The following is a 15,048-nucleotide window of genomic DNA, read 5'->3' as shown; positions in this document are numbered from 1 at the left end:
ATGCCGATGAGCGCATGCAGAGATTCCAACAGTGGCTCAAGGAGGGACAATGCCAGCCTCAGTGCTGTTGGTGTCCCGATGCTAAGGCCTTACAACAGTCTTCTCCACAGCCATCCGCACACACCTCTCCAACTCCTCCTCCAACACCACCAATGCCAAGACCAACCAGGTCCCAAGGAGGTGTGACCAGATCCTCACTGGAACAGAGGAGGATCGGTGGTAGGCACAGATACTGGTGGAGACCGGGGCAAATCCTGGGTTTTGATGGAGGACTGATACTCCTCACTACGGGGATGCTTCAGAGGCATTGCAGCAGGCACTGGTGCATCCCTGTGCCCGGCACCATGCATTGACAGGGACCAATGCTGATACTTCTTCAGCTTCCCTCGATGCTTGGATTGGTCCTTTTTTGGTACAGATGTCTTTGACCTAGGGGAGGCAGACGATAGCCTGTCTCCAGTATCTCTGGCAGCTGTCAGTATTGACGGAACTGATGGCCCAGCCAATGTTGCTGGCTTGGTGTCCATTGGTGTGGCTCTGAGGTCCCTCTATGCCAATATCAGTGGACCGGTCTTAGCCAACCCAAAGAATCACTCCATCTTGTTAAGCTGGATCTTACATCCTTTATGGGTAATCTGGGTGCACTTGCTGCAACCCTGGACATCGTACAATACTCCCATGCAGATGGGAGTTCCCAGGCAGAGGACACATCTATCAAGGGGGTCTGTGATAGACATGGTTCTCGTGCACTGAGGGCATCGCTTGAAATTGAATGCAGACATGTCAGCAATAAACAAAAAGGACATGATATTGACATTGATGGCAGCAGCACTCAATGGCCTGTGGGCACAGAGTGCTGCTGCCCCAGGGATTGACTGTAAAAGAAAACTTACCCAAAAACTTAGATGAACCTGGCTAAAGATGATAAGGGCAGAAATGAGACGAGGACCTCATGATGAATGTGCGATCCCGCAAAAAATACACGAGAGAGAGAAAAACTGCAATTTGAAAAAGTTTGTGGAGAGGCTCTGCTACTTGCCACGCAGGGCTCCGTGGAAAAGAAACAACTGAGGGGACCTGCATGGATGCGTAATATATTGCACGCATGAGCATGCCCAGAGAGGCTCAGTCAAAGTTCTAGAAACTTTGACATAAGATTTCCATGGCAGGCTCCATCAGATGATGTCACCCATGTAAGAGGACTACCATCCTGCTTGTTCTCTGAGAAATAAATTACTAGGACCTACACCTTCTCACATTTGTACATGGAAACAGAGGCTCAATGTAATAAACTAGCAATGAAAGAACGCACTCATCTGAACAGAGCTAGACTCTGGCATAGAAGATCTATCGTTAGCTCACACCCTAGCACAACTTCGCCCCTTTTCACCCACTTTTAGATGAAGACAAAGACACTGACACTCTTCTATCCAACCTAAAATCTACAACATGTTGTGAGGACCCCTACTCCTCTAGGCCAAAATTGGACTACAGTATCATCTCCAGCTCACTGTAAATGCATCATTAGCCAAGGGTTACTTACCTGACTGCTTAAAAACAGCAACAGTCAGACCAACCTTAAAGAAACTCAACCTGGACCCAAATGAGCAGAGGAATTACAGACCAGCCTTAAAACTACCATTTCTGGACAGTATCATAGAATATGCAGTTCTTAAACTGCTATCCAACTTCCTGTCAACCACGAATAGTCTGTACCCTCTCTAAAGGAAAATTGGTTCTTACCTGCTAATTTTCGTTCTTGTAGTACCACGGATCAGTCCAGACTGCTGGGTTTTGCCTCCCCTCCAGCAGATGGAGACAGAAAAGTTTTGACTGACTCTGCCCTATACCCTGAGGTGCCACCTACAGTCTATCAGTATTACACTGTATTCAAGCAGAACATTTTAAACCAACATAACCAATAAACTACTTTAATTTGAATTTTAGCCATGCAATGGAGCAGGGAAAGAAAAACCCTGCAACACACACATCCTGTTCACTAACCCCAAAGTAGGAGCAGAACCGGTGGAAACTTTGAAAACTAGTCTGCAGAGAAAATAAAGAAGTACTGAACGAGCGTACTCTCCGTTATCCCAAACACTGGATTGATCCATGGTACTACAGAACAAAAATTAGCAGGCAAGAACCAATTTTTCTTTCCCTGTACGTACCCGGATCAGTCCAGACTCCTGGGATGTACCAGAGCTCTTCTATGTGGGGTGGGACCCTGAGAGTCCCGCTTGGATCACACCTTCACCAAACCCCCCAGATCCTGGGGCCTGGACATCCAATCTGTAATGCCTAGCAAAGGTGTGCAACGACCTCCAAGTGGCTGCCCTACAAATCTCGTGTCAAAATTTTCTGACAATCTGCCCACAAGGCTGCTTGCAAACGGGTAGAATGTGCTTGAAGACCGACTGGAAGCGGCCAGCCGTGAAGCAGGTACGCGGAACCAATAGCCTCTTTCAACCAGCAGGCAATCGTAGCCCTAGACGCCTTATGCCCTTTTTTGGGGCCACTCCACAGTACAAAAAGATGGTCCAACATGTGGAAGCCATTTGTAATCTCCAAATAACGCAACAGAATATGGCGCACGTCTAGCCTCCTCAGATCTCTAGACTGGGGATCAGAGCGGTTCAAGTCTGGGAAGGATGGGAGTTCCACCGACTGATTCAAATGAAAGGAGGAAACCACTTTTGGGAGAAAGGAAGGAACAGTCCGCAAAGAGACTCCCGTATCCATAATTCTTAAAAAGGGCTCCCTACAGGGTAACGCCTGAAACTCTGACACCCTGTGAGCTGAGGAAATAGCCACGAGAAAAACCACCTTCAATGTAAGATCTTTCAGTGTCGCCCTCTTTAGAAGCTCAAATGGCGTCGCACACAGAGCTTTGAGAACCAAGGTTTAGGCTCCACAAAGGACAAGGATTCCTGGCTGGAGGACACAAATGTTTTGCCCCTCAGAGAAAACGTGCCACATCCGGATGCGCTGCTAAGGTCATACCTCGTATCTTACCACGGAAACAACCAAGGGCTGCTACCTGCACCCGTAAAGAGCTACACGATAGGCCTTTAGCCAGGCCGGCCTGTATGAAGGATAAGATATCAGGCACCAAAGCTCGAGTAGGCTCCACCTTGTGCTCAACGCACCAAGACTCAAAAATCCCCCACACCCTGACATAGGCCAAGGAGGTGGAAGTTTTCCTGGAACGCAAAAGGGTAGCTACAACCGCGTCTGAATAACCCTTGCTCTTCAGACGTTGCCTCTCAAAAGCCGCCGCAAGACAAAAGCTATCTACCTCTTCCAAACAAACGGGCCCCTGACGCAGATGATTCGGTAGCCCTCGAAACCTCAGGGGCCCTTCCACTGCTAGGTTGATGAGATCCACAAACCATGGACATCTCAGCCACTCCAGAGCTACTAGGATCACCTCTGACGGGTGAGCTTCAATGCGCCACAGCACCCTGTCGACCAAAGGCCAAGGTGGGAACACATACAGCAGGACGTTCTTTGACCAGGCGAGAACCAGGGCATTCACCCCTTTCGCCCCTCGCTCCCAGCACCAACTGAAGAATCGAGGGGCCTTGGCATTTTGAAACGTCGCCATCAAATCCATGCTCGGTCTGGACCACCTGTCGCAAATGAGACGGAATGCTTCCTCGGAGAGCTCCCACTCCCCGGAATCAAGTCGGTGATGACTGAGAAAATCGGCTTGAACGTTGTCGACCCCAGCGATGTGAGAGGCTGTGATGCTGACTAGGTGCTGTTCCGTCCGGCTTAACAGTTGAGCCTCGATCGCCACCGGCTGACTCTTGGTTCCTCCTTGGCGATTGATATAAGCCACTACTGTTGCATTGTCTGACAGAACCCTGATGGACGTTTCCTGCAGTAGTGGAAGAAGAATCTGTAGCGCTAACTGCACTGCCCTGGTCTCCAAATGATTGATTGACCACAGGGATTCCTTCACTGACCATTGGCCCTGCACCAACCTCCCCTGACAAAGCGCTCCCCAGCCGGAGAGACTGGCGTCTGTGGTGACCACCATCCAAGCAGGAACGTCCAAGGCCATCCCCTGGCACAAATTGTCTGAGAGGAGCCACCAATCGAGAATGGAACGTGCAAGATCCTATAAGAGGAAGTGGAAGATGAAATTGCTCGGACACCGGGTTCCAACGGGAAAGCAATGCGGACTGAAGAGGTCTCATATGAGCAAAGGCCCATGGGACTAGCTCCAAGGTGGAAGCCATCGAGCCGAGGACCCGTAAGTAGTCCCAGACCCTGGAGAGACTATGGGCTAGCAAGTCTCGAACTTGCCCTTGCAGCTTGACAATCCGCTCCTCGGTGAGGAAAACCTTGCCGATGCATGTGTCAAACAGGGCTCCCAGGAACTCCAAGGACTGGGAGGGAACCAGGTGGCTCTTGGCCAAATTGATCATCCAACCCAGTGACCTCAGCAGTTGCAGAATTCGGTCCACTGCTGAGCGACAAAGCAACTCCGACTTCGCTTGAATCAGCCAATCATCCAGATACGGATGGACTAACAAGACTTTCGTCCAAAGTTCTGCTGCCACCACAATCATGACTTCGGTAAAGGTCCTAGGTGCCATTGCGAGCCTGAAAGGTAGAGCGCAGAACTGAATGTTGATCCCCCAGGATGGAAAACCTCAGGAAATTCTGATGGTCGGCCCAGATTCCAATGTGCAAATATGCTGCCGTGAGATCCAGTGACACTAGGAATTCTCCCTTGTGTACTGATGCAATGACCGACCGCAGAGTCTCCATGCGAAAACGGGGAACTCGAAGACACCTGCTGACCCTCTTTAAATCGAGAATGGGCCTGAACGTGCCCTCTTTCTTGGGCACCACAAAATAAATGGAATAGCGGCCTGTTCGAAGCTCCGCCGGAGGAACTGGTACAATGGCTCCGAGACTGAGTAGGTGCTGTAGGGTGTCCCACACTGCCAGACGCTTCTCTTTGTATGAGCATGGGGAAATGAGAAAGCGGTCTCGAAGGCGTCAAGCAAAATCTAAAGCGTAGCTGTGTCTTATTACGCTTATTACGCCATTTTTTAATACCACCGAGATAGATGGCATGGATCCCTGCAACACTCCATAAGAGAGCGCATAGGGGCGTGATGATGTTGCTACTGGATGTGCCGCAATTACCTCCACTCTTTTTTTGTGAGAAACTGTAGATGTGGTGCTGTGTTCTCGCACCAGCTCATTTCACTTAATGCATTAGAAAGAAGCAAAGCATGCTTCGGGGTGTTTGTCTCTGGTGTGCCAGAACTTGTGCTCAAGAGTGGAGGTAATTGCAGCACATCCAGTTCCCAGATCCAAACTGAATAATTCAGCCACATTTGATGTCATAACAGTTAAAAGGAAGGAACCCATATTAAAATGTGTAGAAAAAAAACACACATAGCCCCTGAGGCAGCTCTATCCATAGAGTGAAACTCGGCCAGAGTCGGACTGATAAACTGTGAAAATAAAGTTCTTTGACTATATACCGATCGCATTTTCTTGGTCATTTATAACAAGCTAAATCTTAATGTTTCAAAACCTGAAATTATCAGATTAAGCCATTGTCCCCTTTACCGACTGTAGTACACAAGTCGAAGGACTCTCTCTATTCCTGTATCAGAAACCTGGGAGCCATAATCTTTCTTTTAAATCTCACATGAAAACAGTTGTTCAAAAAACATTTTTCAAACTTAACATCTTAAGAAAGATTAAACCTTATCTTGAGAATTCCCATTTTAGAACTATACTTCAGGCTCTGGCTTGTCAGGCTTCGATTTAAATTCCATTTTATTTATTTATTTAGTAATTTTTATATACCGACATTAGAAAGGCACATCATGTCGGTTCACATATTAACCAAAGCGAGGAAAATACATTATAACAGGGTAAAGGGAAGATGACTGAAGAGAATAACTAAAGCAGAGGCAAGAAAAAATAGGAATGTAAACATTGGTTAAATAGATTCAACAACAAAAGAAGAGCAACTATATATATATAAATAACTATATCTAGAGGGATAAAATGAGTTCAAATGGCAAATGGTAAGTTACATAATCCAAAGGGGGGGCAGGGTTAATGCTATGCAGGGGGAGATACAAAAGGTAAGTTGCATACTCCAAAGGGGGGCAAGAATTAATGCTATGCAGGGTGGGGGACAGGGAAAAAAACGGTGTATTATACAATAGCAGTTCTGGAATTCACAAAAGCATATTATACAGTGGCAGATCTGGGATTCACAGAGGGAGTTAGATTAGTCAGGGTAGGCTTTATGGAAAAGCCAAGTCTTTAATTTAGATCTAAATTTAATTGGGCAGGCTTCTAATCGGAGCGTCATGGGCATGGAGTTCCATCGCATAGGGCCTGCTATAAAAAGAGCTCTATCCCTGGTGGAGGTGAGATGTGCTATTTTTAGAGCGGGCACTTGCAGGGTTCCTTTGTTAACTGACCTGGTGGGACGGGTCTGTATGACAGGGCTAAAAGGAGAGTCGAGCCAGAGAGAGTTGTGCGAGAAGATGGATTTGTGTATGGTAGTTAATGTTTTATGGAGAATACGGAAAGGGATTGGCAGCCAATGAAGGCTTTTCAGAATTGGGGTGATGTGGTCAGTTTTGCAGGTGTTAGTGATAATTCTGGCTGTTGCATTCTGCAACATTTGGAGCAGTTTGATGGTGGCATGCGGGAGACCTAGTAGTAATGAATTACAGTAGTCGAGTTTAGTAAGGAGGGATGATTGGATAACTGTACGAAAGTCTTGTAAGTGCAGCAGTGGCTTGAGTTTTTTTAGGACATTTAGCTGGTAGAAACCGTCTTTAAGGATGGAGCTTACATATTTTTTCATGTTTAATTGCTCATCCAGAATGACTCCAAGGTCTCTTACAAAGGGTTGGTTTAAAGTAGGTTTACAAGAGGGGTCATGCAGTGAAAGGGGTTTAGAATGGGGAGAGATAAGGAGTAGTTCTGTTTTGTTTGTGTTCAGAGCAAGATGAAGGTTCGTAAGTAGTGCATTAATAGGAACAAGACACGTTTCCCAATGCTTCAGTGCATCGGATATAGTGTTGCGGATAGGGATTGTGATTTGGATGTCATCAGCATATAGATAGAAGTTAAGTTTGAGTTCTGTTAAGAGGTGGCATAGAGAACATAAGAACATAAGAAAATGCCATACTGGGTCAGACCAAGGGTCCATCAAGCCCAGCATCCTGTTTCCAACAGTGGCCAATCCAGGCCATAAGAACCTGGCAAGTACCCAAAAACTAAGTCCATTCCATGTAACCATTGCTAATGGCAGTGGCTATTCTCTAAGTGAACTTAATAGCAGGTAATGGACTTCTCCTCCAAGAACTTATCCAATCCTTTTTTAAACTCAGCTATACTAAAATCCATAGAGGTGTAAGGTAAATGTTAAATAGGGTGGAGGAGAGGGAAGAGCCTTGCAGGACACCTTGAAGTAAGGTTACCTCAACATACTTAGGGTTACCTCAACATACTATTAAGGTTTTACAAGTTGCACAAAATTCGGCAGTCTGAATTTTGACAGATGCATCTAGTTATATAATCATATAACTCCAGATCTCCATGCACTGCACTGGCTTTCAGATGCATGGAGAATTCAGCTTAACATACTTAACTTTGGTTCAAAAAGCATTATACAATGATGTCCCCCTTTGCAAGAGTTCTCTTCTGAAGGTTTATCGACCTTCTAGAGCATTATGATCTGCTGGTAAGTGTTTGATGTGCCACACCCTAGATCTATAACAGTACATGAATTCTGCAAGAGGATGTTTTCACTATGGCTCCTGTTTTGTGGAACAAACTTCCATATTGGTTAAGACTGAAGGTCCGTTAAACTAAATATCCTGTTTCCAACAGTGGCCAATCCAGGTCACAAGTACCTGGCAGGATCCCGAGGACTGGAGTAGATAGGTTCCAGGCTGCTTATGCCAAGAATAAGCAGTAGATTTCTGCAACTCTACCTTAATAATTGTTAATGAACTTTTCCTCCAGGAACTTGTCTAAACCTTTTTTAAATGCAGCTATATTAATAGCTTTCACATATCCTCTGGCAACGAATTCCAGAGCTTAATTATGCATTGGGAAAAAATTTTCTCTTATTAGTTTTAAATGTATTACCTAGTAACTTCATTGCATTTCCCCTAGTCTTTGTACTGTTTGAAAGAATAAACAACTGATTCACGTTTACTTGTTCTACTCCACTCATCATTTTATAGACCTCGATCATATCAACTGTCTTTTCTCCAAGCTGAAGGGCATTAACCTATTTAGCCTTTTCTCATAGGAAGCTTTTAAATTAATTTTACAGGTTTTATTGATTTAAATTAATTTATGAAGGTATCAGTTTTAAAAGAACTATTGTCTGATCAGGATTTGTCTTCTCTACGATTTTTTTTTGTTTTGTAAATGTTATGATTGCATTCGTTTTAATTGCATTAAGATGCTTCAAAACACCTATTTGTTTTATTTGATGTACTTTCTTTTATGCTGGCTTTATATGTTTTTTGGTCTTTTATGCCTACTTGTTTTATGTTGCTTGCATTTTATTATGAATGTTATTGTAAGCTGCTATGGATTTTGGATTTAGCGGGACATAAGAAATGTAAATAAATAAAATCACCTGCCCTATTCAATATCTATTTGGTCCTCCTAGGTGAACTTATCGGACACTTTCAGATTAATCTACTACTCGTATGCCAACATTGGCTCAGACCTGGGAAAAATTGATTGCCAACCTCAACAAATGCTTGTGGAAGAGCTTTGGCTGGTTGTGCCAAAATAAATTGTTGCTAAATCCATAACAAAAAACCTAATATTGTGGGTGTACAAAAATGACCTCAGCTATTTAAGATTCCAAAGTAACCCTTTAGCTTTCAAGTTCACAGCTTAGGATTTGTGCTAGACTCCAAGCTCACTATGGAAGCTCAAATTCTAGCAGTATCTAAACCAGTTTTCTTTCAAGTTCACCAATTACAAACACCTCCACCCCCTCTGCAGCGGCTCTGCTTTTGCTATGGTCATCCAGGCTTGTGTGATTTCCCACCGGGCCTACTGCAACTCGCTTCACACTAAGATTCCAAAAGTATTCAACTGACACCCGAGTCTCACCCAGAACACGGCAGCTTGAATGGTGCTGGGGGCAAAAAAAGCCGAATGGATCACCTCTATCCTGAAACCCTCTGCACTGGCTCCACCAAGCCTAACTCAAAATCCTGGTGCTGGCCTTTATGGCCAACAAAGGCAATGCGCTGACCTACCTCAGCAATTGCCATCTCCATCTCTTGTGTTTTTTGCCCCAAGCCTGCCTGGTCATTCTGACACCAAAGGAACTGTGCCTCATGAGGACCTGAGAGAAACCTTTTCAGGTCCAGTTCCAACTCTTATGGTGCTCCCTGCCACTTAACATCAGACTTGCACCAAACCAGCTAACTTTCAGAAAGCTACTGAAAACATGGCTCTTCAAAGTGGCCTTCGGATCAGAAGCTAAAACACGGCCTGCCTGTCAAGACACACTCCTCAGCACCTAAAAGGAGTGGCTGGAACGCAGCAGAAACTGCCATAATAAGTTCTACTGCTGTGATTTTACCCCTGCTTCTAATTTTGTGCACTTTACTCAGATGCAACTTAGAAACTACCTTACCTATTACACAAATGTCATCTAAAAGGCTAGCTCAACTTAGTCACCCAAAAAATGACCTTATTCACTTGTCACCTAATACAGCTGAACGCCTCTTGGACCACATAATCCTTATATCCCTCTGCTTCTTCTGATGCCACTGTACCACTAAGCCTCCCCAAATGTTTCCCTATTTACCATTTTCTTCACCTACTGTGCCTTGTTCGGTTATTACCCTGTATGCACAATGCTGATGTAGAGTTGAACTTGATAGTGAAGGTGATATCTGTGTACATATATTTGTCTTAATAATTAATAGAATCTCAATTTTGTCTTGGGCCTGACCCAGATATCTCCCGTAATCAGAGTAAATTGGACAATAAGCCACCACACACAAACCTACCATGTTCAGCAATTCAGGACCTTTGACCGAGATGAAATTCAGGCCAGATTCATTGGCCACAGCCTGTTGGAAAAGAAGCAGACAAATCCAATCAGTTTTTACAATTTTCTGTCTAAAACGGGGTTGCCAACCAAATATCATCTGGCCAGCCTGGCTGAATTTTATTAAGGGATGCCAGTGACCGATAGGACAGGTAGTATAACTGCAGGTAACCCGCTGACCATCTACCTCCCCAGAAGCAATCTGTCACTTCTCCCCTCCCCCACTAGCATGTCTTCAAATTCACTATCCCTCACAGCAACACTGGTCTTAAAAAAACGCTCCTGTTAACAACCATGGCTGGGAACTCTGGTCTCTCTCTCTCAGAGAAATCCAACTTTTAAAAATGACTGGGGGTGCTGAACTGAACAAGAAATTACAGTGCCTCCAGCAAAAAAAGAGAAAAAACAGAAAACCGCGAGTTGTGACTGACCAGCCTGTATTTAAATGTCCAGAGAGGAGCAGGTAATGTGGACATGGGGTAGTCGTGTGGACAGGCCAAAAACAAGCACCAGGGAAGACTCAAAGTTCCACTGCTCATTCTTCTCCCCACCCCCAACTCATCCTGACCGATCTCCTCTCTCCTGCTCCATTCCTCCCAAAAAAAAAGAGTCCCGCCACATCACAGTCTCTTTCCCCACCCTCACCTGGCACCGCCATTCTCTCTCGTTCTCCTCCCCCCTCCTGCGGCCCATTCTCCTTCGATCCCCAGGCCATATGAAAATGCTGCAGCAGCCTGCATGTGCTGCTGTAGTGCTGCTTTCACCAAGTGAAAAGAAGCAGCAGCAGCTTCCTCTCATACTACCTATAGCACTGCTTTTACTCAAGGAATTAATCTTAAAAACTGTGTCCAGGTCCCAGTCGGCTCAGATTTGGATGGAGAGCTCCCAGGTTGGCAATCAATACGTCTCCCAATCAGCACATTTCCGGCGCTGGGTTCATTTTTTTGTCTTTTGATCGGGTAACTAAGACGCCACAATACCTTTGCCAGCAACGTTTTGCCACAGCCAGGGGGTCCAGCAAGCAGAACGCCAGCAGGGCGCAGCGAGGCCAAGAGCTTTAAACTGCTCCGGGTTCTGTACGGGAGCCTGAGACACAAAACAAATACAACAATTACTGCGCGAACAGCTAGAACTAGAGAGACCACCCTCAGCGCCCATCTCAAACCCAGGGACTCATGAGTGATGTTAGACGATGAGCAGGAATCATCTCTCGCTTCCCTCTGCCTGTGAAGTCAAGTACTTTGCAGAAAAGTGCATTTGTAAGACACGCAGAATGCAATCAGCAAGCAAGGGAAATCATGCTGACCAAGAATTTCAAATGCTGCTGGGATTTGCAAGTTAAGGAAAGCCACCAGCAGTGCATTCTGACTGGTAAATACGATTTTTCCTGTTTCTGCTTCCCCCTTCTTTTCCTGGTCATTTCTATTTCGTTTCTCACTCTGTATCCTCGCTCCTTTTCCTCTTCTCAGACATGTGCCCCTTCCTCCACTGCCAGCGTCTGAAGCTCTCTCCTCACGCCTGCGGTCTGATTGGGCTGTGCCTTTATATTTCTGCTGCTGGTATAGTAATGGTGCCTGTGGCAGCAGCAGGAAGAACAGCCACAGCCGTTGGACGTGCCCTGTACCGTACTGTGGCCACATTGATGGCAGCCGCAGATATGCATGGAATATCGGATGTGGTGGCAGAGGGATAGGCTGGGACCGAACCTCTGGAATACGCCTCGCAGAAGGCACATTAAGGCTCGATACATTGGTGGCTTTCTTAACGAGGGGGTGCAATGGAACAATGCAAGGGGCGGAGGCCATGCAAAGTAGCTGGCAACAAGGCAGACTTCTCTTCCCATCCCCCCTTCACCCCCACAGATCCCAGCAGTTCTTTGGCCTCCCAGGGTGTGGAGCTTCATTCCTGCCGCCTCTACCGCGCTGTTCTTAGCTCTGGGATTTGAATGGTGCAGTGTCCTGAAATGCGGTTATCGGGCATGAGACAGACCTAAGAATAGAGCCATAAAGGCAGCAGCTGCTGGGGATGGTTCTCCATTCTCCTCCTCCTGGCCCGGGGATTGGAAGGGCAGAAGGAGAGGAGAAGGTGGAGGGCCAGAAAACCATGAATCAAGGGAGGGAGAAGATAGAAGAAAGAACATAAGAAGAGCCACACTGGGTCAAGTCCAAGGGTCCATGGAGCCCAGCATCCTGTCTCTGACACGGTCAGTCCAGGTCTTTAGGAAGTGCTCAGTAGATCCCAAAGAGTAGGTTCATTTCTTGTTGGCCATTCTCAGAGATAAGCTGTGGCTTTCCCCTAGCTTAGCTGGTTAATAATAGTTTTATGGACTTTTCCTCCAGGAACTTGTCCAAATCTTTTTTAAATCCAGTTGCACGGAGTACCTTCACCACATCCAGCAGCAGTGAATTCCAGAGCTTAATTGTGCGGAGAGCGCAAAAAATAAATATTTATTTAAAATTCTTATATTTCGCCTTTATTGATAACTATCACGCAAAGTGGATTACAAACATGGTGTACATCATGATTTGAGGCTGGCTCAAAATGACAGAACATGATTTTTTGGGCAGTGGAGAGAAAAATGAATTATAGTATCAGTACAAGTTCCACCTACAGCCAAAATCCAAGTACCAAACTTGTTTGTGGCTGCGAGTGGAACTTTTCATTGCTGCTACAGTTACTCTGTGATGTTTATTAATCTTGCTTTTACGATCATTAACCAGCTTTAAGTTGGATCTGTTCAGAGAAGGCTGCAAAAACCTGCACAGAGAACTTTTCCTGCTATTCAATCGTGTGTTTTGCACATACCGTAACTTCTTACCAGTATCGCCATAGTGAGTTCCTCCCGGATCTGCTCCAGGGCTCCAATGTCAGCCCACGTCACGTCGGGGACGGTGGCAAAGCCTTCTCTCTTGGCTGAGGGTTGCACAGATGACAGAGCGAGAATGAAGTCGTCCATCTCAATGCAGAGTTTCTGCAGCTGCTCCTCCTGCAGCGGGGTCGGCTCTTTCAGCAGTTCCAGGAGCTTCTGCAACTCATCCTGAGGGTCAAACAAGAAGGCAATGTCGGTGCTAGCACAGGGGCTTTAAGGCAGCCTACAAAGGACAACGCCCACGCAGAGGGCTTGATTATTTTTAGGCTTTCTAAACTAAATAACTGACTGGGAACATGTCACATAACGCCGCAGTGCCACCCCCAACACCCATGTAGGATAACCCTGTGGCCACTCGGAGGATCCTGCCAAGCCCGACACAGGCCCGCCTGCACCTGCTCCTACACTGGCAACCTCCCACCTGCCAACTGGGTTCCTGCTTGCCTCTGGGCAAGTTCCCTGCCTGCAAATTATTCCCTGGTGGTTCTGAGGGACACTGGGAGCCCACACAACCTGAGGGTCACACAGTTCCTAGACACCCACAGACCAAATAAACACAATACCTGGGATCAATAATCAGTCCAAGACAGGCTGAGCTAACAAACTAATAAGTTTAGTAGCAAAAAGTAGGAACAGTGAATAGGAAAAAAAAAAAAAAGATTTAAACTGCAAACAGAAACAGGTAAAACAACAAAGATTAAACAGTAGAAACTAGGTAAATACTTCACTACTTAAATAATGCCTGGGGAGGTGAGGAAAAAGGCTGCGCAGGAGCTGAACAGGACCTCAGCAAAGAGACCTGCTCTCTCTGTACTTCCAGCCGAGACTGGAGAGTTCCAGAACCTTCAGGACTGGTTCTCGGTCTGCAGGGCCAATCCGTGCACAAAATATTAACAGTGGCCTTCAGCCTAGTAATGGATTTTTGGCCAATGGCACTGCAGGGTGTTTCAGTCTTACATGTCCTCAGGGATGAGTATGCTGTTCAAGCTACTTTCTGAGTAAAGGCAACATCCAAAGCCTGTGCTTGAATTACACAGAAGAGGTCAAACACCACCTGTAGGCCAGCACACAGGAAAGGAGCTCTCTAAGGTAAAATGTCACAGGGCAGAACAATAAACTACACAGCATACAAAACCCCTGATTTGCCACAGCACATTTCTGATCTTTACACTGAGACTAGCATCCTGCCTCCAACTGTTATGATAACGTGTGTTTTGTGGATCCTTGCGTGCTGTGGAGATGACCACGCCCACGGGGAGGAGCCCCGTGAGGAGCCACAGCACTGGGCTAGACTCGTGCACACAAAACACAGGGTAAATCTTTTATTAAACAGCTTGAGATCAGTGAGGCAGTCTGTAGTTGTAGTCTCAGAGTCCTCGGCAGAGGGAGCCCTTGTCTCCTAGATGACGTCAGGAGGTTTTGCAGCAGGTCTCCCAATGAGGAGATACTGTGGATGAGATAGACAGAGTTAGATAACTCACTAGGTGTTGGCTGTTGATATGCGATTCCACCAGGTATATAGTTGAAGGTACAGGCACCAAGGCAGGGAGAGCAGGCCCTTGAGGAGCGAGTACCTGTTCCCTGAAAGGAACCTGAAATAAAGCAGAGGGCCCCCGAGGAGTGGGTACCCAGGTTAGCATGTACCCCAAAGGGCAGAGAGAGAGAGAAAGCTTCCTGCGGCAGTACAGAAGCGGCAGAGTAGCATAGACAGGAACGGATTTGAGTCCTTGCTAACTCGGGGAGCTAGCAAATTGATGAAGGTAATATACCCGGATGGCGTGATGTCAGCATGAGGGAACGCCCTCGAGGTTCGCGCCAAGGGTGGTACAAAGACGTGGGCTGAGCGCACGTGCGCGCACCCTAGTAGTTACCTGGGAGGAGCAATGGTGGAAGGCTGCACCATAGCCATTCTGGGGACGCCAGAGAGGTCGGCTGGAAGAAGCGGCGGTAACCATCTTGCCCAGGTAAGCGGGAGGAGCCGAGAATAAGGTGAGGCAAGTGGGGCGAAGCCGTTGAAGACTGACGGATGCAACAGTAACCCTCCCTTCAAAGGGCGTCCACGCTGTTTCCTACCAGGTCTTGG

The 15,048-nt window shown here is 46.5% G+C and overlaps 1 protein-coding gene across 1 annotated transcript in view; it reads right to left on the bottom strand.

Annotated features, from left to right (window-relative positions):
• Window positions 1-15,048, bottom strand: part of NVL (nuclear VCP like) — a 239,096-nt gene that overhangs the window by 107,054 nt on the left and 116,994 nt on the right. The window contains 4 exon segments of the mRNA XM_029593097.1: window positions 10,056-10,118; window positions 11,077-11,139; window positions 11,141-11,182; window positions 12,915-13,133. Of these exon segments, the coding sequence (XP_029448957.1) occupies window positions 10,056-10,118; window positions 11,077-11,139; window positions 11,141-11,182; window positions 12,915-13,133 (387 nt within the window).

The sequence above is a fragment of the Rhinatrema bivittatum genome, chromosome 3 (assembly GCF_901001135.1).
Source record: "Rhinatrema bivittatum chromosome 3, aRhiBiv1.1, whole genome shotgun sequence".
NCBI lineage: Eukaryota > Metazoa > Chordata > Amphibia > Gymnophiona > Rhinatrematidae > Rhinatrema > Rhinatrema bivittatum.
Note: the sequence above shows the minus strand (reverse complement) of the source record. Positions and strands in the feature narration are given on the sequence as shown.